General features: G+C 47.6%; 1 protein-coding gene across 1 annotated transcript in view; it reads right to left on the bottom strand.

Annotated features, from left to right (window-relative positions):
• Positions 1-2512: 2512 nt before the first annotated feature.
• LOC134509355 (microtubule-associated tumor suppressor candidate 2-like) overlaps positions 2513-23605 on the bottom strand; it is a 34471-nt gene continuing 13378 nt past the window's right edge. Inside the window, exons 6-12 of the mRNA XM_063321837.1 lie at positions 21275-21489; positions 13809-13914; positions 11720-11793; positions 10061-10159; positions 8520-8639; positions 7284-7381; positions 2513-2882 (exon numbers count right to left, since the gene is read on the bottom strand). Coding sequence (XP_063177907.1) covers positions 2666-2882; positions 7284-7381; positions 8520-8639; positions 10061-10159; positions 11720-11793; positions 13809-13914; positions 21275-21489 — 929 coding nt within the window. The 3' untranslated portion in view covers positions 2513-2665. The remainder of the gene's footprint in view (positions 2883-7283; positions 7382-8519; positions 8640-10060; positions 10160-11719; positions 11794-13808; positions 13915-21274; positions 21490-23605) is intronic.

Here is a 23605-nt window from a genome sequence, read left to right as displayed (position 1 = left end):
CCCAGAAGGTCAACTGTGTTCTGGGCTGCATCAAAAGAAGCGTGGCCAGCAGGTCGAGGGAGGTGATTCTGCCCCTCTGCTCTGTTCTGGTGAGACCCCACCTGGAGTACTGTGTCCAGATCTGGGGCCCCCAGCACGGGAAAGACATGGACCTGTTGGAATAAGTACAGAGGAGGGTCACAAAAATGATCCGAGGGCTGGAGCACCTCTCCAATGAGGACAGACTGAGAGAGCTGGGGTTGTTCAGCCTGGAGAAGAGAAGGCTGCGGGGAGACCTTCTAGCAGCCTTCCAGTACCTAAAGGGGCCTGGTAAGAAAGATGGAGAGAGACCTTTCACCAGGGCCTGTAGTGACAGGACAAGGAGTAACGGCTTTAAACTAAAAGATGGTAGAGTTAAATTGGACATAAGGAAGAAATTCTTTATTGTGAGGGCAGTGAGACACTGGAACAGGTTGCCCAGAGAAGTTGTGGATGCCCCATCCCTGGAAGTGTTCAAGGCCAGGCTGGATGGGGCTTTGAGAAACATGATCTATTGAAAGATGTCCCTGCCCATGGCAGGGGGGTTGGACTAGATGATCTTTAAGGTCCCTTCCAACCCAAACCATTCTATGATCCTGTGATCTCACTGTTTCAGAATTGTTTGGGCAGACTGCAACATGACAATGCAGTAGGTATTGCAGCTATCTGTGCATTTAGCAAGTATGAAAGTGATTAAGGTTGTACTTGGCAAGGAGGGGCTTTGTGTGCCTGTGTGTGTTGGGTGCCTGTCCTACTTTCAGGTTGTACTCGCTGCACACACTAAAATCTCGTAATGCACTTCAACAGTAGTAGTTGGTGTGGCAGGATCTATTCTAACAAGACGCTCAGTTTATCACAGTATCATGCAAAAGCTGCTACAAAATAAATTTCTCTAAAAAGGAGAAGAAAATCAATTTTTTTTTTTTTTTTTCTAGTGCTGTGGAACAGGCCACAGGCGCTTTGATGGTGATTGAAGCTGTATCTAAGCTGCGGTCTGTGAATCCTGAGTACTTCCCAGGAAAGCTGAAGCACAGCTCCCATCCGAGCAGAGCCGGGTAGGAGCGCCGCCCTCCCCGCTGTGCTCCTGCACCCCGGGGATTCTCTGCACGTACCGTCTCTCGCTTACTTTGACCCCGGTGCTCAGAGCAGGAATGCACGCAGGCTCTTTGCCCCAAGCTGGGTAGAAAAGCATCCCACAGATCTCCCTTTTTTCCAAAAAAATTACGCTCAGGCATACTGTTTTTCTTGCTAGCAGTGCCCACGAGGGACCTGCAGCCTGTCCCACCCCATCCACTCCTCATCCTCGCCACCCCCTCGGGTGGGGGTCACGCCAAGCCTGGGTGAACCCCAAGCAGGGAAAGTTAAAGGTAGTTTAGCCGCTTTTTTCCATGAACCTTAAAAGTGCTCTGGAACTTTGCGTAAGCTTTAGCAATGTGAAATAATATATATATGGGGAAGGAAAGAAATTCTGACCTCAGTTGCGCCCATGTAGTCCACTGGTGTTGCACCACTGTTTGGTGTTACAGATGGGAGGAACCCGGAGCCCTATCAGGTGCCCGGTATCTCATCCTAATACTGGCAACCTCTTGGCAAGCAAAGATCAAGGTTGAATAACTTACCTTCTCCTTCTTGCTTACGGGACTTTAAACAAATCAAAATGGACCAGAACCTACAAGCAGAGATTTTAATTGTACCCAAACCAGGACAAGGTAAAACAAGGTAAGACCTAACTAGGATTTAAATTCACTAAAATTGAAACACGTTAACCAGTAACCTCTATCAAATTCGCTAAAAACCCTCAGGTTTCTCATCTCTAGCCTATCTCCACTTACAATATCGATGCTAAGAGTTCAAAAGCAGTGAATGGTATGCGTATCTTATCTGGTGGTCAATGCAAAGGTGATGGTTTCAAAGGCAGTACTGTCTCAAAATTTCAAAGTCGCTGGTGTTCATGTTACATAGAGTACCACTTGGTGGTCATTTGGAAGGCGCTTCTCCTTCTGTGTAACTTTCTTCTAGATTGGGTATAAATATTCCTGGGAAGCTAAACAGAAATGCTTTTCATTTAGATACAAGTCTTAGGCACGAGTTAGAAAACTGCTGACTGTAATGAAAATATATCAGCACTTAGTAGTATCCAATAATATAAAAAAAGCAATTCAGAACATCTTCAACTACATATATATGTGTGTGTGTCTATATATAGGTATAAAGGTACAAGACGTACATGTATATAAACACAGACACATATACAGAAATATTAACAGCTTGAACTGTATTTGTAACTAACCTGAAATACTGCAGCAAAAGTTCATTCTGATGAACCATTAACATAGTAGTTTCCAACTTTTGGCTCTAACCACAGTTAAAATGTTAGTACACCAAGCTAAACATTTTGCTATCCTAACCTTCTGCTGTCCTAGCTTTTTGCTATCTTTTTTGCTACCCTAATCAACACGTCAGAACCAAGAGCTCCTATGTGGGGACGATAAGAGTACCCTGCCTAGTGCAAAGCTATGCAGCTACCGAGCATGCCTGCAGCCACGAACCCTGGGCGCCTGTTGATGGTAATACTTCGCTGGATGGTAACATGTAGCAGATTGGAAATGCAGAAAAGGCAGGGGACCTTTGGGGGTCAGGCGCCGAATCATCGCCGCAAGGTTCTGACTTTTGCTGGAGAGGAGTGCCCTGATGAGCAGCGATAAAAAGAAGTGGACGATGGCGGTGGGAGTTTCACGGGGCTCACGGCTTCTCTCTCCTGCAGCTTCCAGAGAAGCTCTTCATTAGTCCTGCTCAGCTTCTTCTTCTCCTCCACTTCTTTCTCAAGGTATTCTTGAAGATTAGCGTTCTCCTCTGACAGTTGCCTGGAGAGGTAAGCAGGACAACATGTAAGGTGGTGGAATTAATGCAGCCAGTTCTGCACAAGAGGCAGGGCCAGGCAGGACCCCCAGCACCTCCCTCCAACCCATCCCATCCCGTCCCATCCCGTCCCGTCCCGTCCCGTCGTGTCCCGTCTCATTCCGTCCCTAGAATCACAGAATCATAGAATAGTTTGGGCTGAAACGGACCTTTAAAGGTCATCTAGCCCAACTCCCCTGCAACGAGCAGGGACATCTTCAACTAGATCAGGTTGCTCACAGCCCCGTCCAACCTGACCTTGAATGTGTCCAGGGATGGGGCATCTACAACCTCTCCGGGCAACCTGTGCCAGTGTTTCACCACCCTCATTGTAAAAACTTTCTTCCTTATATGTAATCTGACTCTACCCTTTTTTAGTTTAAAACCATTACCCCTTGTCCTATCACAACAGGCCCTTGCTAAAAAGCTTGTCCCCATCTTTCTTATAAGCCCCCTTTAAGTACTGAAAGGCTGCAGTAAGGTCTCACCTAACCAGGTGACTGGTTTTAAAAAAGACAGGGCAGTGCAGGCAGGCTGCGGGACCTGACAGACAAGTGTTTTGGGCATGTGCTGGCAACACCACCATCCTGGAGGATGCATGCAGGAACACCTAGCTTCTGCAGCCCCATTACGCTTGGGCAGGAGCAGGTAAGCAGGGAGACGTTTGAGCAGAAAAGTAGCCAGATGCCTGTGAACACACCTTACAGCATGTGGACATGTCCTCCAGAGAGACCTGCTTTGGCACGTGGATGGAGAAAGGAGCTTATCGCACTTATTTTAGCCTCGTGCACATTGCGCTGGTAATTTACACTGTGTCACCTAAGGTGACGTGACTGGACACAGGCAGAGCCACCTTCATGCCACATGGAGACAGCGGCAGCTCGCACAGCCCAGCAGTGCCGGCATCCTTTAGCAGAGACTCTGCCTTCAGCCCAGCCAACCTGCATCTGCCTCTGCTGCGCCAGGGGCAGGGAGATGGGCAGATGCAGCGTTGCTGCTTCTAAAAGGCAGAGATGCCCGTTCAGCCCCTCTTCATCATTCAGACAGAAGAAGGAAGAGAGGCAATGTAAAAGCAAATGTGTTCTCACTATTGAGTTTGTATCTTGAGATATATGCTCCAATTTTAGACCTAACCTATCCCCAGCACTGCAGACTTAGGATCAGACGCGTTCCTCTGCCAGCCTCCCTGCAGTTTGAGGAGCTGTAACAAATCACAGCCATAAAGCCACAGAGGTCTGCAGGGGCACACTGACATGGTAGGGATGCAGGGGAAAGCACTTGAGTCGTGCCCTCAACTCATGTTAAAGCCTCTCCCAAAAGGCTGAGAGGTCAGTAGGTGCCTAGGTTATGCCAACAGAGACCAGACACCCTCCTGGTCACCTTCATCTCTAGGGTGCTGGAAACAACCATTCCTCAAACATCCCCAGTCCAGAGAACCAAGAAAATGCTGGTTAATTTGGAGGGAGAATCTGAGATGTTGGGAAATCAGATGATTTATTCAAGCACTTGGGGAAGTCCCAGCAGAGATTCTGTGGAGTTCCTGTGCCCAAAGCTGGTGCATGATCTACCTGCAAGGCTCTTCTCCCTTCCTTTGAACCTGTCCTTGGCTTATGATTGGAAATAGCTCTGTAGTGCACCCCTCGGCCCCCTGATGCCTCCAGGACCCCCATCCTGGCCGTGCTGCAAAGGCTGGCTTTGCTCTTGTCCTCATCCCTCCTGCTCCCCTCCCTCCTCTTGCTGCTGCTGGGCTGCCACGGCCGCGCGGGCTCCCAAACTGCAAATCAACAGAAATAGCTCTAATCCGCGCTGTTCCCCGGCAAGGGCAGCTCCCTGAGCTCGTTCACCCTGCACTTCCCAGGCAGTGCCAGCACAACAGAAACGAGCAGCTGGGGTGGCTACCGCTGCCAGGAAAACACATGTTTTAACAACGCCAGCTTCAAAGCCCTGTCTGATGCTGTCCCCAAACTGCTACTGCTGAAAATGACTGTCCTCTAAGTTGACTTTTCAGGCCGACCTCAAATTCAGAATTTCTCCTGGTGTTCTTCAAAACCAGTACCTACACAGTTACAGGCACGAAGCAAAGCGCTGCAGCCGGCTGCTGGCAGGGGGTGGAGCAGGCGTTTGACACGGTCTCCCACAGCATCCTCATAGGGAAGCTTAGGAAGTGTGGGTTAGATGAATGGTCAGTGGGGTGGATAGAAAACTGGTTGAAAGATAGAGCTCAGAGGGTTGTGATTAGGGGCACAGAGTCTAGTTGGAGACCAGTGACGAGTGGTGTTCCCCAGGGGTCAGTACTGGGTCCAGTCCTGTTCAACATATTCATCAATGACCTGGATGAGGGGATAGAGTGCACCCTCAGCAAGTTTGCTGATGACACCAAGCTGGGTGGGGTGGCTGACACACTGGAAGGCTGTGCCGCCATACAGAGAGACCTGGACAGGTTGGAGATCTGGGCAGAGAGAAACCTTATGAAGTTCAACAAGGGCAAGTGTAGGGTGCTGCACCTGGGGAGGAACAACCCCATGCACCAGTACAGGTTGGGGGCTGACCTGCTGGAGAGCAGCTCTGTGGAAAGAGACCTGGGAGTCCTGGTGGACAACAGGATGACCATGAGTCAGCAATGTGCCCTTGTGGCCAAGAAGGCCAATGGCATCCTGGGGTGCATCAAGAGGAGCGTGGCCAGCAGGTCAAGGGAGGTCATCCTCCCCCTCTACTCTGCCTTGGTGAGACCGCACCTGGAGTACTGTGTCCAGTTCTGGGCTCCCCGGTTCAAGAGGGACAGGGAACTGCTGGAAAGGGTGCAGCGGAGGGCTACGAGGATGATTAGGGGACTGGAACACCTCTCTTATGAGGAAAGGCTGAGGGATTTGGGTCTCTTCAGTCTGGAAAAAAGACGTCTGAGGGGTGACCTTATCAACGCTTATAAATACTTAAAGGGTGGGTGTCAGGACGATGGGGCGAGGCTCTTTTCAGTGGTGCCCGGGGACAGGACAAGAGGCAATGGGCACAAACTGGAACATAGGAAGTTCCACCTAAACATGAGGAGGAACTTCTTTACCCTGAGGGTGGCAGAGCACTGGAACAGGCTGCCCAGAGAGGTGGTGGAGTCTCCATCTCTGGAGACATTCAAAACCCACCTGGACGTGTTCCTGTGTAACCTGCTCTAGGTGACCCTGCTCTGGCAGGGGGGTTGGACTAGATGATCTCCAGAGGTCCCTTCCAACCCTATGATTCTATGATTCTATGATTCTATGATTCTATGATTCTATGGAGGGTGCTATTCGCCCAGCCGAGGGCAGGGAGCTGCTGCACAGGGAGACACCAAGCACCGAAGCAGGCACCCTGGCTGCCGTCACAGGCCTGGAGAGAGACTGCCACTTCCAGACCACAATTCGTCCAGTCCAAAAGCGGGTGTCCCAAACTGGTCTGGTGAACCAGACCTTAAAAATTCCTGCTTTTCCTCCCCGGGCACAGAAAGGCTGTATGTAGATACCCTCCTCAGACAGTAACACGTGTGTTACAGCTATTTACAATCAGGCGTGATGAAACATAATCCTCAGCCCAACCTGAATGTTAGTACAAGCAATGCTGCCTTTTAAAAATATCTACACGCAAGAGACAATTTTTTTAAAAGGCTAAACCATTAATAGAGGAGGCACCGGAAAGATAAAAACTAAATTGAAACCAGAGATGAGACACCAAAGCTTTAAAAAGTCAGCTAAAACTTAGATTGCATTTTAGGCCAATGGCATCATTTGGGGCAACAGTGACAGCTGGTGTGTTGGGACAAGTTCAGCTCCAGCGTCTCCCCCTGGTACCCTTTCTGCCTGGCTCCAGCTGCCGTCTCTTCCCTTACAGCAGACTATGAACTCTCTGGGACAGGGACTGTCCTACCCTTCTCTATTTCTACACTACCTAACACACGGAGCCGTGTCACCCTTATCAGGTTGTGACAAGGGTGCAAATAGACAGTGCAGATGAAAAAACCCACCTAAGGATAACCCTGCCTGAGTGACAGTGGCACCGTGATGATGTCTCTTCTGAAATTGCCCCATTTCCCACCTTTGTTACCCACTGACTGAGGGGTCTCAGGGCACTGACACTGAGATCAGAAGCCACCGGCAACTTTGCTCTCAGCAGCATGTCAAAATCATGGAAATACACAGGCAGATATGTGGCATTCCTTAAGTTAGAGTAAGCAAACCCCGATATAAAACGGATTGTTTAATAAAACAAGCAGATCAGGACACCAATAGACGTTCAGGAGGAAGTAAGTTTTTCCCCTTCTGAAATAAGTGTCAGCCGTGGGCAGTCAAGATCTGCAGTCTCCTTTCAGGCTCAGACAGATTGCAAATACCAGCACAAACCTTGTTATGACAGTGTTTTGCTCAATTCTGGCTCTGAGTTCTTCATTCTGCTGTTGCAGCATGGTGATTTTTTCTTCCAGTTTAAATTTTTTCTCAACCTGCAACAAAAGAAGGTTCGTTAAGTCTGAAGAAAGCCCAACACCTGATCCAAGAGGATTTGTTCTTTATCTTTATTTGTCCCTAGAGCAAATTCTAAAATTTGGGGATAGATGGATGTGGTCATCTTGAGATGCAGCTAAGACTTAGAGGTCTGACTCACACCACATCATACTGGTGAAGCAAGTGGGGTCATCAGCAGAGCATGGAGTGGAGGCAGAGCTGAACCAACCCTTACTTCCAACTGAGGAAAAGGAGGTTCTTAGTCTTGTCAGCACAAATAAAATGTCTTCCTTAAGCATCTGTTCAGCAAAATCACCATCAGAGTTCTCCAATTTCCCCGTAAATGGAAACAAATCTTGCTGAATGCTGTGCTGAACCAGCTGTTCTGGCTCCCCAGCTGAGGTGGTGCCTCATCCTCTCACCACGCCACACGTTTACTGTCACTGTAGGATATGCCTTACAAAATCAATCCCCTTTCCAACAAAAAAATGTAATTGATGGTGAACCGGGGAGTTCTTCGTTAGGGACCCCGACAAGCAAAGGATGAGAAAACAGCACAGGCTGCAGAAAAGCATCGCTTTAGGGTTGGAGAGACCTTTCCCAGCATAGGGACTGCTTGCTGAATATCGCTAATTCATACTCGCAGCTGGGAGCTCCCTAAATGCCTGCACAAGCAGCAGCAAGACACACACATCTCAATCTTCCTCCACTTGTCCTTTCCAGCCCTGAACCTGACTCCTGTTGGGGCACATGGTGCAGGCTGGTGTACAAAATAAAGCCCTGGCCTTCCACAAAGTTCCCCTTCCTCCATTCTTCCTACACCACTTGCCTCACTGGCTAACGTAACAGGCTGAGCCGGTATTGCATGAAAAAGCAATAGAGATCAACGGATGTGTAGGAGAAATCAAGGGATGGGATAAGATCCCAATTTCTGAGTGAAAACCTGACACATGGTACAGTAGAATCAGCTACGCAGGCTGACAGTGGAACAGCACAATACATAGCCATTTATGAACCTCTTTGTGTCTTTCCCCAACACCATGTGTTGTCTCACCCTTTTTAAGTTCATCTGCTGTAACCAAACTTTTACTTTATCATCTCTGTGACGTCTCCTCTGGAGGAAAAATGACAACTCACCTGCATTTCTAGCTCCATAATCATCTTCTCCTGTTGGTGAATCTGATGGTTCTTCATTTCCAGAACATGTTTGAAGCTCTTCAGATCTTCTTCTAAGTGCAGATACGGAGCTCGTACAATCTAGGAAATATACCAGTGATTTGGATACATATCAGTCATAAATGCATCTTCCACCATAAGATAAAGTTTCCTCAATGCAGACAGTGGTTTGAGAGTCTCAGTGATGTGAAAACCACCTGGACTTGGGCCTCCACAGCCCATCCGAACCCTGATATTCTCCTTGAGACCATCCCTTTGGCTGGATAGCTAGTGGTACCTTTCTTTTGACCAGCCTCATGGCTAGAAGAATGGGCTGCCAGGTTGTTCAGCAACCTCATTCCTACTCATAGCTTGGGAATTGCATGAGGTGTTTTATGATTGTGCAGGTATTTTGGCTTAGGAAAAGTACAAACCCGAAACTGAGGAAACTGGAAAAGGGGGCTGGAAGGGAAAACTACAGTGTTCTGCCTTGCCTGCATCACTGCATCACGGTGCCCGTTAACAAAGATCAGATCCGGTGGGAAAAAATTCCTCCTCTGCTTGAGAACTTCAGATGTAGGGGACACCAGGGTTCGATTCATGGGCAAAAGATGTGCTCTGAATTACACTGATGAAATACTGTTGCTGACTTCAGCTGTTTGTATTTTTCCCAGTGAACTGCCTGGTGGTACTCAGCATTAACATCACTGTGACACAGCAGAATTTGTCCTTTCACATAAATCAGTACAGTGGAGGTGGAAAGGGACAGATGCTCCCTGTGTCCCATGGCCAAACCTGTTCCAGACATTTGTGCTCCTTTCCTAAGGAGTGCTCTCACCTAAAAACTCACTGAGCCCTTTCCTCACCCCACTGTTTTTCTTCTGTCCCCCCTGTCCTGTTGATACAACTGCCGATGGGGTTGTGCTGTGAACACACTGAAATGCCCCAAGTTAAAAGAAACCTCTTTTTGGAGGGTCATTTCAGTGTTATTTATTTCATTTCAGATAAATAATTGCAGTGTGTGTTTACTTACACACTGTAAATAAGCAGCATGGCCCCCATAGACAGCAGCTGAATAAATATTTCATATGACAGGGCTGTCCCCTGCAAGCCCAGAAAAAAATGAGGGGATACAGAGGATATCAAAGAAGTTAGTTCAGAAGGCACTCAACAACAAAAAAAAGAAACCTAAATGTGAAAAGACAAAAAGTAAAGAGAGGAAGAAGGGAAAGAAGAATAGACAACAGTAAGGATGTACTAGATGGAGTTAATGAAATGTGAAATGTGTTGGAAATAGAGCTACAAAGGCTGGGTGAAAGAATAAAGAAAAAGAAGTAAAATCAGAAAATTATGAACCTAGACTAAGATTTCTGACTCCTCGTCAAAGCTAACTGGGGTCTTGGTTGGGACCTGCCCCCCAGTCCCTGGGGTAAGGATCCCATTGCCATCCACTTAATCGCATGATGTGAGTCATACTTAGAAACATGTATCTTGATGACCGTAGAGTTATAGTCGCCATCTACCTTCAGCTGTTCCTGGGTGTTTTTCTTCAGAGCCTCTTCAAATCGGTCTGCTTTGGCCTTCAGAGATTGGTTCTGGAAGGTGAGGGTGTCTACCTGGTCCTGGACGGGAGACACATCAACCGTGTTATCACCCCTCTTACATTCATACAAGTCAATCTGCACTGAGAAACCACCAGGGGAGTCGAACAAGGCTTAGAAACTTCTGCAAGGTGGTATGTTTTATGCAAGGCCACTTGAACATACAGTGATAACCCAGTGCCTCAGGAAATCCCAAAATCTCTGCAACGCCTGAGGCTGGCTGACGCTAACTGGAACTAGTTCATGAAGTTTCTTGGATGCTAAATCACGCCATCACCTTGGGCTGGATGAGAACGAGCATGTCCTTCCTTAAGTGAGCTGGCATTTACTATCACAGGCATGAAAGAGATCATTTGTGCGGTCCCTAGAGCCTGAATGAGGCGGTAGCTACCCCGTCCCTGCTTCCTTCACCTTTCTGGGCTTCTAACATGGTAACACGCAACGATGAATTAGTGGTGTGGGCTTTAAAAGATCGTCATTTCATCTCAGAGCTATACACAGGAACAACACGTTATTTTAAGCAATCATATTTTTGTTACCTCTCTATATACAACATCTGTAAAAGCCACCGTTGCCGTGAAATTGGTATTCTTATCTTTCATACATGTAATTTCTTGGCCATAACAGTACATCAGTGCTCATTGCAAAACTGCTGACACGCCTCAAACTGTCACAGCCGCCTGAGGAAGGCAGTGGCAGTTGCTGGGTGCAACGATATGTGCTCGTCAGGGGTTTTAAAAAGTGCAATTCATCTCTGCCTAGGAAATCAAACAGCGCTTGCATTATTTGCTGTGGCATTTTCATTTGTTCACACAAGATTTCCAAACTTAGCATGAATCCCAGGGGCATGTTTCTGCCCTCCACTCCTTGGGATTTCTTCATCTAGAGAGTGAGAACAGCATGGAGTTGTTAGACGGACTGAAAAAGCCAAGATGATCTTGAGCTTGGTGTTAAATAGTGGGATGTGGGAGATATGATGGGCAGGGCTGATCCTGGCCAGCCACAGCCTGGCTGCACAGCAGGGCCAGCCCCGGGGCATCCCTCACCAGGGACCGCATTGCCTTCCGGTGGGAATGGCGATGTGTCTACACGCGGGACTGGCTCCTCTGTCTTCAGGCAGTGGGAAAGAGTTGAGAGCACAGGCACAGGGCCAGGCAGGGAGAGGCGAGCGTTTCTGAGCCCCGGGGGTGTCTGCCCGAGGGTAGCACGTAGAGAAGGTGATGCTCACAGGCACGGCAGGTGCTGGAGCTCTCCCCACCATGCAGGGAAGAGCTCATCTTTGCTCCTTATGCTGGGCCAGCCGCCAGCAGGGTCAAAAGGACATTTCGTTGCTTTATCCAGCTGCCTTTTCCTCCCTTTAGGTTTTCCCTCTCTCCTCTTTCAGATAGTATTTTGCTGAACCAGCCAAGGCAGGGGAGGAAAAAACCTGAGGGGGCACCTTTGCTGCCAGATCCCAGTTTGGCCGGGCAGAGGACAAGAGGTACTAGAGCTGGTAAGAAGCAGCCGGCAATGGGGCTGGGGCTGCCCCGTCAGCTGCTCCACAACATCATTCCAGGGGTGGGGAATAACAAAACTGCTAACCTGGAGTGACAGCCGCAGCTTTTCAAAATTCTCTTCTAATTGTGCCTTTTCCAGCTTGTGAGCAGTATTCAGTTCTGGGGGAAGACACACAGACACGACACTGCTAAGTGAAATCCAGCAAGCCAGGGTCCAAGAGCACAGACATCAGGAGCCAAGCGCAATTCGGGATGGAGTTTTAGGGCATGGAGGTTGAGTAGGAAACTGGTCGTAATCTACTCTGTGACCTTAGGTGAATTGTTTTGAGCATCAGGATTTCCTGCTCTTTCGGTGGCTGCGGGTACCTCTATTTCTACATGAACAGATTCTGACTTTTCAGAACTGCTCAGAATTCCCGGCTCTCAGGGGCTCTGATCTGAAAAGGGTCAGTCTGACACACCCGTTCAGAGTGAATGTCCCCAAATCAAAGAGTTTTACACTGAATATATTTAAAAGCTTGGGTTGGAATTTCTTTGGGGAGATAGAGGGGCCAGTAACTGGGATGCAAAAATACATGTGATAGTACTTCTCCAGGAGCTGTGGTGAATGACCCGTGAGGTTTATTGCATCAGTGAGACTGACAGACCCCGAAGAGAAAAAACTCCTCTGTTTATATTACATGACTTAAGGTTTCCTTACTAGAACAACTCACACCGGACTTAATAATAACCAAAGCAGTATAAAGTTTAATCTCTAAACCAATGGCATCAAATTGTCATTCAGTGCAGCAGTAGAACCTACCTTTTTGGTACTCGGACACTTTATTTTTTGTGTCTTTACCCCCAGATCTATGGGGTTTTTCCCTCGAGCTATTGCTCGCTAGCCACAATAACAGCAATAATAATACTATTGCTCTAGTGCCCTGTACATGGCACCAGACGGCAGCTGCTGCAATGCCTTTTCCATGCACAGGAGGGCATTTCGTAGCCACACCAGGAGCAGGGAGTACAAACTTTGGCCACCAGAGCCCTGATAAACCGCTGCCAAGATTTATCGTCAGAAAATACTAACGCAAATGGACAGATATGAACATCCTCAAGCAAGGAACAGCTCTTCTTTTGTTATTTTCGAAATTGTATATGTTAATTTAAAAATCGTACGCTAGATGATACCATCTCTGCCTACGGGAAAGGGGAATAGGCTGTTCTCAGCTCAAGTTGTGCTGTCGACTGTGTCTCTAATTGACACAGTGCAGAGCTAAGCAATGTGGCTTGGTCTGGGGAAAGCTGTGGGAAAACCTACCAGAGCTATTTAAATATTAGACCATGCTTATATTTAAAAGAAAAAGAAAAAGAGGGCGATTGTCCAGATATCTGCTAAATGTCAGCTAAAGCATGTACAAAGACATTTATTTAGATACTGAGCTGGTAGGGAGGAAGCAGCTCTCTCTGCAGCATCCAATCCTGTGGAAAAACCATAACATAAAATTAAGGTAACGGTGCTGAGGTGCAGATTTGCACCGGCATGTGGCTTTGGTCAGCTCAGCATGGCCAGACTTGTGCTACTGAAAATGATGAGTCTTGTTTTTAGAAGCAGTGTAGGCATTTAAGCACCTAAATGGCAGAGCACTGGAACAGGCTGCCCAGAGAGGTGGTGGAGTCTCCATCTCTGGAGACATTCAAAACCCACCTGGACGTGTTCCTGTGTAACCTGCTCTAGGTGACCCTGCTCTGGCAGGGGGGTTGGACTAGATGATCTCCAGAGGTCCCTTCCAACCCTATGATTCTATGATTCTATGATTCTATGAAATTTGGAGATCTTCAATGAGCTCTAGCCTCCTGAACACCTCCTGAGGCTCTTGAGAAAAGTCTGGGTGTGAAGTGAGGTGGAACTTGGACTCTGTGTTCAGCAGCCCATGGAGAGAGCCTTATTGTTGTCGCAGAGACCCCTCCGATAGTCTCAGGTCCAAGTTAGATGCTGTACACACTGCATACAGCTCTCCCTCACCACTAGCACGAACCTGGTGGTCCACCCCACGTGAAAGCACTAGACCAACACGAACTTTCTCTATCATCTACTCTGGAGGAAGAAAATCCAGGTTTACACAATCTCACTACAGCGCTAATTTCCGCTCTGGAAGAGCTCTGTAGCCATTGGGTTGTCGCTGGCTTACCTCGAATCTTCCAGTCATTCTCATCCTGCAGTACTGTAATGGCAACTACGTGGTTATTTTCCAGCTGTAACAGTGCAGCCTCGTGTGAAGCTGTGATATCTTCCACCTGTTCCAACGACAATGGATGGAGACATGGAGACACGATTAGGCATGCTGTGGCACACTGACAAGCCACTGCGAAAGTGACACTTCCAGCACCTGAGCAGGTTTATTCATTACGAAACAGGCATGTTGACGCCTTGAGTGGTAGCGTGTAGTCACTGGTGGTAGCATTTTTGCTCTTTTAACTTAACGGTGATAAAAGAGGTACATAACAAAGCAAAAGGCCAAAAAGCCCTTAAGCAAAAACAGCCATTCATGAAATGTTCATAAATCTCAACGTTCCGTTAATCTAAATTATATTAATGACCCGACTCCCTCTGATGGTCAGATAAACATAGACAGTTCTGAGCCACCCTGCTTTTTGTCTTCACGGCACTTTGCTGCAATGATGTTTATTGTAAGGTCTTGAATTAACTTCCATGGAAAGTGCCTATGAATTATTCATATCTGTAAAATACTTATTTCTAGAGAAACATTGACATTATTACTAGTGGGTATGCAAAATGAATTGCACTCTATCAACTGAGGTGCTCAATGCCTACTTTGCCTCAGTCTTTAGCTATTCCGTGGGCACCCAGCCTCATGAGCTAGGGGACAGGGAGGGGAAGCTGGACGAGGTCATCACAATTAAAGAGGAAGTGATCAGTGACCTGCTACACCGCTTGGATGCGCACAAGTCTATGGGACCGGATGGCTTACATCCAAGAGTGCTGAAAGAGTTGGCAGACATGCTCGCCAAGCCACTTTCCATTTTCTACCTGAAGTCATGGCTAACTGGGGAGGTCCCAACGGACTGGAGGGTAGCAAATGTAGCACCCATCTGCAAAAAAGGCAGAAAGGAGGATCCGGAAAACTATAGGCTTGTCAGTCTGACCTGGGTAGCAGGGAAAGCCATGGAGCAGATCATCTTGAGTGCCATTACAAGTCATATAATGGACAGGCAGGGGATCAGGCCTAGTCAGCATGGGTTTAAGAAAGGCAGGTCCTGCCTGACGAACCGGATCTCCTTCTATGACAAGATGACCCAATTATTGGATGAGGGAAAGGCTGTGGACATTGTCTACCTAGACTTTTGAAAAGCATTTGACACTGTCCCCCATCGAATTCTCATGGAAAAACTGGCGGCTCACGGCCTGGATGAGCATACGATCTGCTGGATCAAGCACTGGCTGGATGGGCGGTCCCAAAGAGTGGTGGTCAATGGAGTTAAATCCAGCCGGCGGCCGGTCACAAGTGGTGTCCCTCAGGGCTCAGTGTTGGGACCATTTCTGTTCAACATCTTTATTGACGACCTTGATAAGGACAAAGAGTGTATCATCGGCAAGTTTGCAGATGACACGAAGCTAGGCGGGAGTGTTGATCTACATGAGGACAGGGAGGCTCTACAGAGAGACTTGGGTAGATTGGACCGATGGGCCAATATTAATGGAATGTGCTTCAACAAGGCCAAGTGCCGGGTCCTGCACTTGGGCCACAACAACCCCATGCATCGCTACAGGCTTGGGAGTGTGGCTGGAGAGCTGCCTGGCAGAAAAGGACCTGGGGGTTCTAATTGACAAGGGGCTGAACATGAGCCAGCAGTGTGCCCAGGTGGCCAAGAGGGCCAATGCCATCCTGGCTTGTATTAGAACTAGTGTGACCAGCAGAAGGAGGGAGGTGATTGTCCCCCTGTACTCAGCACTGGTGTGGCCACACCTTGAGTATTGTGTCCAGTTTTGGGCACCTCAATATGAGAGAGATATCGAGGTGCTGCAGCGAGTGCAGAGGAGGTGTTAAGGGATATGGTGTAAGGGAGAACTTTGTAGAGTGGGGCTGATGGTTGGACTCGATGATCCCAAGGGTCTTTTCCAACCTAAATGATTCTATGATTCTACACTTTTACATGAAAAAGAGTATCTACGAAGTCGCCAATACCCAAATTCCTGTGTCCTCTTGAATCGTGTGTTTTGAGTCCACATCTAATAAACTGATGAATGATATGACAGAACCTTTGTGCAGACACATGAGTTTTCATGTGGGTGTGGAAGTAACCAAGGTGACGGTGAGGCTACAAAACCTTCTCCCGCTCTCATATTGAGGCCAGAAAGAGGTCCTGCTGCTGCAGGCTGCCCAGCAAACTGCACCCCACCACACGCAGCCATAAGGGGAGCAGGGGAGGCAGCTGGAAGAGGGCAGTGGGCAGCCTGTGCTCGGGTGCACCCGATGGGTTTGGGGCTCCTTCGGTACATTGCTTGTGACTAGACTTGGCTAAAGGCAAAGCCAGATCCCTAACAATGGTGTTTTGATATGCATCGTTAAAGAAGATACAGAGAAAAGCAGTGATCAAGGTTAAGTCAGTGGTCCAGAGCAGTTTCTGAATGCAAGGCATCGATTTGCTTTTCTGGGTTTTGTAATCACAGTGATCTTATTCTCTACATTTAACACGTTCTCTGTGATATCTGGGAATTCAGAGGATCAAACTATTTCACTTTTATAATGAAACAGCTGTTCATTGCAAAGTGACTTGACTTGAAACAGCTTTTTTCCTCACTCTTATGTTAAATAATGGTAGAAAGTTACTGCAGCTGAGCATGTCTTGACTGGAATAAGTGTTATTTCACTGTGTCTAACTGTCAAATGTATGTGTTAGATTATCCAACAGAAGCAAATTTTCCAACTGTACTGGAGAAAGCATGCTCTTAGAATGAAAGACAGGCATTTAAAGTTATCCAAACTCATTTTCACAATAATATGGGAGACAATTCAGTGGTGAAGAACTGTTTGCAAAACAATGGAGACTCAGCCTGCTGATATATTGCATGAAAGAGCAGGGAAAGGGGGGGCCCATGACTCAATGGGCTACTAACGGGATAGAGAATATCACTTGACTTTTCCCAGAGCACCATGTCCTTGTATACCGTGTCTGTGCGCTGAACCCTCATGAGCATCGCCATGTTCTTTACCTCTCCCTTGCTTAAGTCTTTATTCATACTCTAATTGCTTCTCAGCTGAGCAGCTCCCCATAGGAATGATTACGCTCAACTCCAATGCCTTCACAAGGTGAAGGGGTCTCCTTTCGTTGCCACCATCCTTGGCAGGTTATTTATCTACAAAGCCAAGTAATATGTTCCAAATGGTCTCCAGGGATTTTTCTGTCTTCTGTACGTTTCATATCCACATCCCACATGACTCTCTCTAATCTTCCAGCGTGACCTCCTGTCTGCAGTTTTTCATGGCAGATAGTCTACTTAGCACTGGGAATCAGATCTCTTGGATATTAATTCCAGCTTTGCCACTAACTTTCTCTATCGGCTTGATCAACTCAACCTGTGTCATGGCTATTTCTGGCTGCAAAGAGAAGTTCAGGTGGGATTTTTAAGGCTTAATAAAGCAAAATCAAGTGGAGGCTCTAGTGGGACAAGTTCAATAAGTCGCTGGACAAAACAGCTTGAGCTGAGCAGCTCAAGCAAGAAACGCTGGCAAGCCAGGATCGCAGCCTTTCCTTTGCAAGGAGATATGAGGACTATTGGGATGCATTGTCACACATGACTTGTTTGTGAGGAGTTTGGCTCTCACGCTCAGCTATGCCGAAAGAGCTGCCTTCACCTCCTCAGAGACAGATGAGCCTTCAAAACCTGACAACTGTGTATCCAAAGAAACAACAGCTACCTTAGAATCATAGAATCACCTAGGTTGGAAGGGACCTTTCAGATCTTGTGCAAAAGTAAAAGGTGACTACAGCAATACAGTGCGGAAGACTAAGTTGTGACTGGAAACCATGAAGTGGGATGACTAACGTTGCAAATTTTGCCGTTGTTATTGACGCCATGAACACAAGCTCCAAATTAGCCTGCACAGACGGACAGCTCAAGGACAAGGCTTTTCCCATGCCCAGCGTAAGAGCTCTTTAGCTCGTGGGTTAGGTGCCTCTGGTCTAATGCTGGTTGGGACCAGTCCCAGCTCAGCAGCGTTGGAGCTGAATGAGTCCAGTCCCTTGAGTAGGCTTGCTTGTTTTGGCATGGTCTGAGCCAGGAACTTCTCCTCCTCCTCTGAGAAGGGGAAGGAAGAACCAGAGGATTACAAACCCTTTGGGTCGGCAGCCGTTAGGGATCCTTATTCCTCATGCACCTTGGTTCCTAGGCTAAAAAAGTTCTCCTTCTCCTTGGCCAAGAAACATTCCTGGTGAGCAGCTTTCCAACCCAGCCTGTCAGCCTCCTCCGATCCAAGAGCACTTGACACAGGATGGGTGTACGGCAGAGTAGGAATTGAAAGGGAAAACCCGCTAAAACTCATCATGAGATGCTAACGGAACCATGGATTGAAAAGATGGGCTTAAACTCTGAGATACTAGGGTCACAGCAGCACTTTCAAAGCAGTAGAGAAAAATGTTTGTCTTAACTTCAGTAATTCAAGGAACAAAGAGCCCTGGAGCAAACCAAAGGGCTGGAGGAGACAGAACTATTTGCCCAACAGAAGGAAAGATGTGTTTCCATTGTTTCTGTGTGGTGATTAATAGAATGACAATAGATAAGAACAGGAGAAAAATAAGTATACTTCTAGTCAAGTCCTATGGTGACCTATATCACCCTTTCTTGCACTGATCAACTTGAGGGAAAAAAACCCACCATCTGTTCTTGTGGTCTCGGAAGTTTGCAGAAACACTTCAAAGAGCAGCAGAGAGAAACTATCTCAGCAAAAAATTAACTCGCAGAACAAATTCCTTCATAAATGCTTATGCCTGGTGATCCAGGAGAGGCAAGGCTTGCAGCTAGAGCTAATATCTTCTACTAGGCAAACTGGCACACTGACACAGTGAAAGGAAAAAGAAGCCAAGGCTTTTGGGAATACCACCCATCCTTCATATCAGAAAGCAAAGCAGAAAATTTGAGGGGCATTGCAAGAAAACCGTCTTGCATAAACTGAAATCAGAACCAAATCTTCATCTCTAAGAATTTACAGAGAAAGATTTTGAAAAATCTGGTTTAGAACACAAAAACCTATTTGACAGCACCTTCTAATGCATCTTTGAAAATCAATGCCCTAACAGAAAAAGGTAGTTTGTCCAGGACAAAACAACCCAGTCAGATAAAGCCTTTGTGTTGCATGTTATAAGCCTGCAAATCAGGAACAACTAGCAGGCACAGCAACTGAAATAGGTAAAATCCAGCAAGAGTTCTTCAGCAAACCCCCCACTGAAGAATCAAACCAAATTGCATGGCTGTCCCCAGGGCAGCAGGAACTCTGGGGCACAGGCTGGGATGCCGTGTGTCTGACCTGGCTGTCTGACCCACGTGCCAGCGAGGACCACGCTTGTGCCTGGCCCCGGCGTACCGTTGCTGTTACACAATAAATCTAACACCGGGCAGCTGTGGCATGAGTGACATAAAACTGTCACCGTCTCAGTTTGTATTTGCATTCCCATCCCAGGAGTGTTTTACAGTGCATCAAGCACAGGCAGCAAATGGTGTCATCTCCCGTTTTACAAACAGTTGACCTTAAAGACAGTGGGCTGCCGCCTCTGCTGCGCTGTGTCGGTGCTCTCCTCTCCCATGAGCTCCCCGCAGGCCAGCCCCCCTCCCTGGCTCCTGGAGGCGCTTCAGCTACGGCCACACAGTGCTGCACCAGCCTTTACCTCTTAAATGGTGGAAATTAGCTCAGGCACAGGGTTCTGCTGATGGGGGTGGTTTGCTTCTGAAGCCCACAGCTAGCGCTGTCATCGTCCTTGGGAACCACGTGGGGCACGTCTGTGCTCTGCCCTGGGCATGAGCAGGGTGGAGCAGCAGCTCTGGAGCCTTGGCCACAGGCTCCTGCTTGGCCACAGGCTCCTGCTTCAGGCAGCAGCCCCAAAATGCGCACTAGAGATACCCTGAGATACAGAGCATGCAGACATAAAACCTTCTCCTCGACCTTTCGTTGCCAAAGGTTGTTGCTGCCAATTTACGTTGCCTGAGAGAGGGAAAAAGTCACCCTCTACCAACTCCAGCTGCCCTGGGCATTGGCAAAATCCCCAGGATGGAGAGAACAATGCTGGCAAACAGGGGGTCTGTTGGCTAGGCTCACGTTTCGCAGATCTCTGGCCCTTGTACTGCATCAGACACCTGGGTGGCATGCCCATGGCAGCCAGGGCTGTGGCATGTCAAAGTGCGAGGGCACAGACTGCAGAGTGCACCTGAGTGCAGCAGATACTCGTGTGAGAAAAGCCCTCACGAACTGTGGGCAATAGTAAGGGTTGCAGCTGGAAAAATCAGATCTGTATCCCATGCTCACTGAGCTCCAAATGAGAAAAGGCAAGGTAAAGGCATTATTGCCACAACCCAGAGCAGGATGTTCTGCCACCATGTGAGAGGTGCCCATAGGTGAGTTAGTGTTTGTTCACTCCAGCCATTAAAAATAAGACTAAAGTAGCTGCATGTGAGAGTATTCCTACCTGCAGAGAGTAGTATTCCTACCTACCTGCAGAAAGCAAAGCAGGGAGGAACACTTGGAATGTACAATCTAAGAGATTAGACTGAACGGTGGAGCAGAAATCAGGGAACACAGAGTGTATCACCGGTGTTTCGGCTACGTGTTGCATGGGCCCTATCACTTTGCTCTACCGCCCTTTAATTAGCATTGCAAATAACAACAGGCAGGACTATGCTGGCCTTACCTGTGTTAAGCAGATTCTTGTTCAACCCTTGGTTTCATATACATTGGCTACAATAGGTGGGTTGGGTAGTAGTATGCATGGGGAGCAGAGCTAGTCTTAATATTTGTGTTGTAAAACATCTGGAAGCATGTGAAGACAAGACATGGAAATGTAATGTGCTACTATGTAAAAATACCTATAGGAATAATAGGGAGGAAAAGCAATAAAGATAATCAGGAATATATTATTCCAGTCTTCAGTTCGTTACCAACACCTTCATGAGGAGAGGCTGAGGGAGCTGGGTGTGTTTAGCTTGGAGAAGAGGAGGCTGAGGGGAGACCTCATTGCCCTCTACAACTCCCTGAAAGGAGGGTGTAGAGAGGTGGGTGTTGGCCTCTTCTCCCAGGTGAATAATGACAGGACCAGAGGAAATGGTCTGAAGTTGCGGCAGGGGAGGTTTAGGTTAGATATTAGGAAGAATGACTTTACTGGCAGAGTGGTCAGGCACTGGAACAGCCTGCCCAGGGAGGTGGTTGAGTCACCATCCCTAGAGGTGTTTAAGAAACGTATAGATGTGGCACTTCAGGGCATGCTCTAGTGGCAGAGATTGTAGGGGTTTTTTTGTGTGTGTATGGTTGGTCCTTTCCAGCCACGAAGACTCTATGATTCTATGATGGAGTGTTCAATATATTTCATTACCTACACCCACTCAGTATTGGCATGGTCTACTCTTCACAGGGAACAGGCAGAGACTGACCTGATCCTGATGCTGCAATTTGACTTGCTCCAGCTGGAGGCTGTGCTGCTCCTGCAGGCTCTCCCTCTTGGTGTCGTACTCCTTCTGCAGCTGCTGCTCCAGCGCCTGCAGCTCCTCCTGCTGCTGCCTGCCAAGCCGCTTCCACTCCTCCTCAAAGCGCCTCTCCAGCTCCTCCTTCTCGCTCTGTAGTTTCTTCCATCTCTCTGTGTTGAGGGCTGTGGAGACAAGACCGTACGGTCAGGCTCTGAGCTCCTCGGGAGCAAACAGTGGCGTTGATCTGTTTGTGCAGCACTGAGCGCAGTCGTTCTCGCCGACCCTGGGGCTCCCATGAATCTCAGCCATCAACAAGCTCTCGCTGTCCCTTCTCTCTCTGTCCCCATCTCTCACACACACATACACACAGGCACTTGTCTAAATAGAGGCACTGCCAGACTATGCAAAGGCCAATGCAAAACTGGGATCTGATTAAGTATAATAATAATAATAATAATAATAATAATAATAATAATAATAATAAAAAATAAAAGCAGGGAACTCCGTGGACCTGCAGGGTGACTGGATGTCCGCTCCTGGCCAGCATAGTCTTGGATCCACAAATTGAGGCTTTGGGGCTTTTACTTTGCCTTGGATATAAGAAACAGCATGTGAGACAGTCGCTTGACACAAAGCCTTTCAACTGGGATATGAGATTTTCCTTATTTCCTTCTCTCAAGCCACAGTCTTGGCTAAGTCGCCACTTCCAATGATGTGCCAGGAAGGCAGAGGATGCCGGGGCCCTCAAGGTGCATCCTATGCATATGGTATGCAGGGGGTACGATTGGCCACTTGACTGGGAGAAGGAGATACATCTCATGCATCCCGTTTTCCGGCTGTTAGAAGCTGCTCACACCATAAACCTGTTTTTTTCACCAACTCCATCAAGGACCTCTTGAATCCATGAATGCATACTTGCTTAAAATATTTTTATATATTGAAACCACTATCTTGTGTGCTTCACGGAGTCCAAGAGTGCAAACGAAAGGCTGGTACTGAAGGCAATCAGAAGTTGTGAAATTTTTACTCTTGTGAACTAACCCAGTGACCATGTCTCCAAATACACAACCACGTCTACAACTAGTTTCAGGAGGTGCAACTCCAACAGTTCTATTCAAGGATATCCAGTTTATTTCCCCATTTGGTTCCTGACCTATATTGTTCCCCAGGTCCCAGGACAGCAGTGTCACGAACACTGTGTCTTGGCCTTTTGCTTTGCTAAAGAACGGTTGCAATCAATCCAGATGGAAGACCTGTTGTAAATTGGACAAGGTCAGCCAGACTACATTTAGACAGCAAGTTTGCTCACTTGCAAAGATCTAACAGGTAAGAAATAACTAAAATCATCATGACCATAACGTTTAGAACAGCACTAGAGAAGAAGAGATGTGATTTTAATGGCACTGCTAGGCCTTTGTTCTGATTTAGACCCATAGCGGGTTTAGAAAAATGATCACGTTTTGGATGTAACATCTGTATTAGCCACTCATCCATCCTTTGCCTTTCAAAATGCACGTGCCATGCACAGACCGGTATGGCATTGTAAATCAGTGAGCTGGAAGCAGCTGTCTCCTTGGGTAGACAACTTCTCAACGTTTCAAAAACGTGTTTAGCCTACGACCATATATTTGCTCAGTATCTGGCAAAGCCCCCGATGTTTTCCTGTCTCTTTCTACTATGGTATCAGACTATGCTCATTTGTTTTCAGGATAGCAGCAATTTGTCAAAGTTGCTACCTACGGCTGTGACCACAGCTCATGTTAGGTGCATCCGTGCACAGTAATTTGTGCACCCACGCTAGCCATCCCCTTCCACAGAGCTATTTTTCGCCCTGTTTCGATCTCTGCTTCCACACTCAGCGGACACCAATATCCGGACTTGCTCAGTACATCCAAACAAATATCATTACTGGGGTCCTGTTCTGATCCTGATGTTTTCTGGAGCACTAAGAGGGACTCTGTGTCCCTTTCAAGCTCTCCGCTGCTTACAGAAAGAGAGAAAGTGAGCCTGAACCAGCGAGCTTAGCACGGCAGCAGCGGCACACAGAAAGCTTTCCTACCTGCCTCATACCCAAAATGGAACAGCACAATTTATATGGCCATTAGCTGAAAGGTCTTGTCTCCTGGCAGTTTGGTTTATCCCTCTAAACTCTCTCTCTTGCTTTTTGCTTCTTGATTTTCTTTGGCATGCAAAGCGATCCCGGAGCTGGAGGACAACGGATAACGCTCGCAGCTCTGCGTTCAGTAGAATTCAAATTTACTCAAGCTTTAAATTGGAGCCGTAATGAACACTCTCTCT

This window comes from Chroicocephalus ridibundus, unplaced genomic scaffold (assembly GCF_963924245.1).
Source record: "Chroicocephalus ridibundus unplaced genomic scaffold, bChrRid1.1 SCAFFOLD_184, whole genome shotgun sequence".
In the NCBI taxonomy this organism is placed as follows: Eukaryota; Metazoa; Chordata; class Aves; order Charadriiformes; family Laridae; genus Chroicocephalus; species Chroicocephalus ridibundus.
Note: the sequence above shows the minus strand (reverse complement) of the source record. Positions and strands in the feature narration are given on the sequence as shown.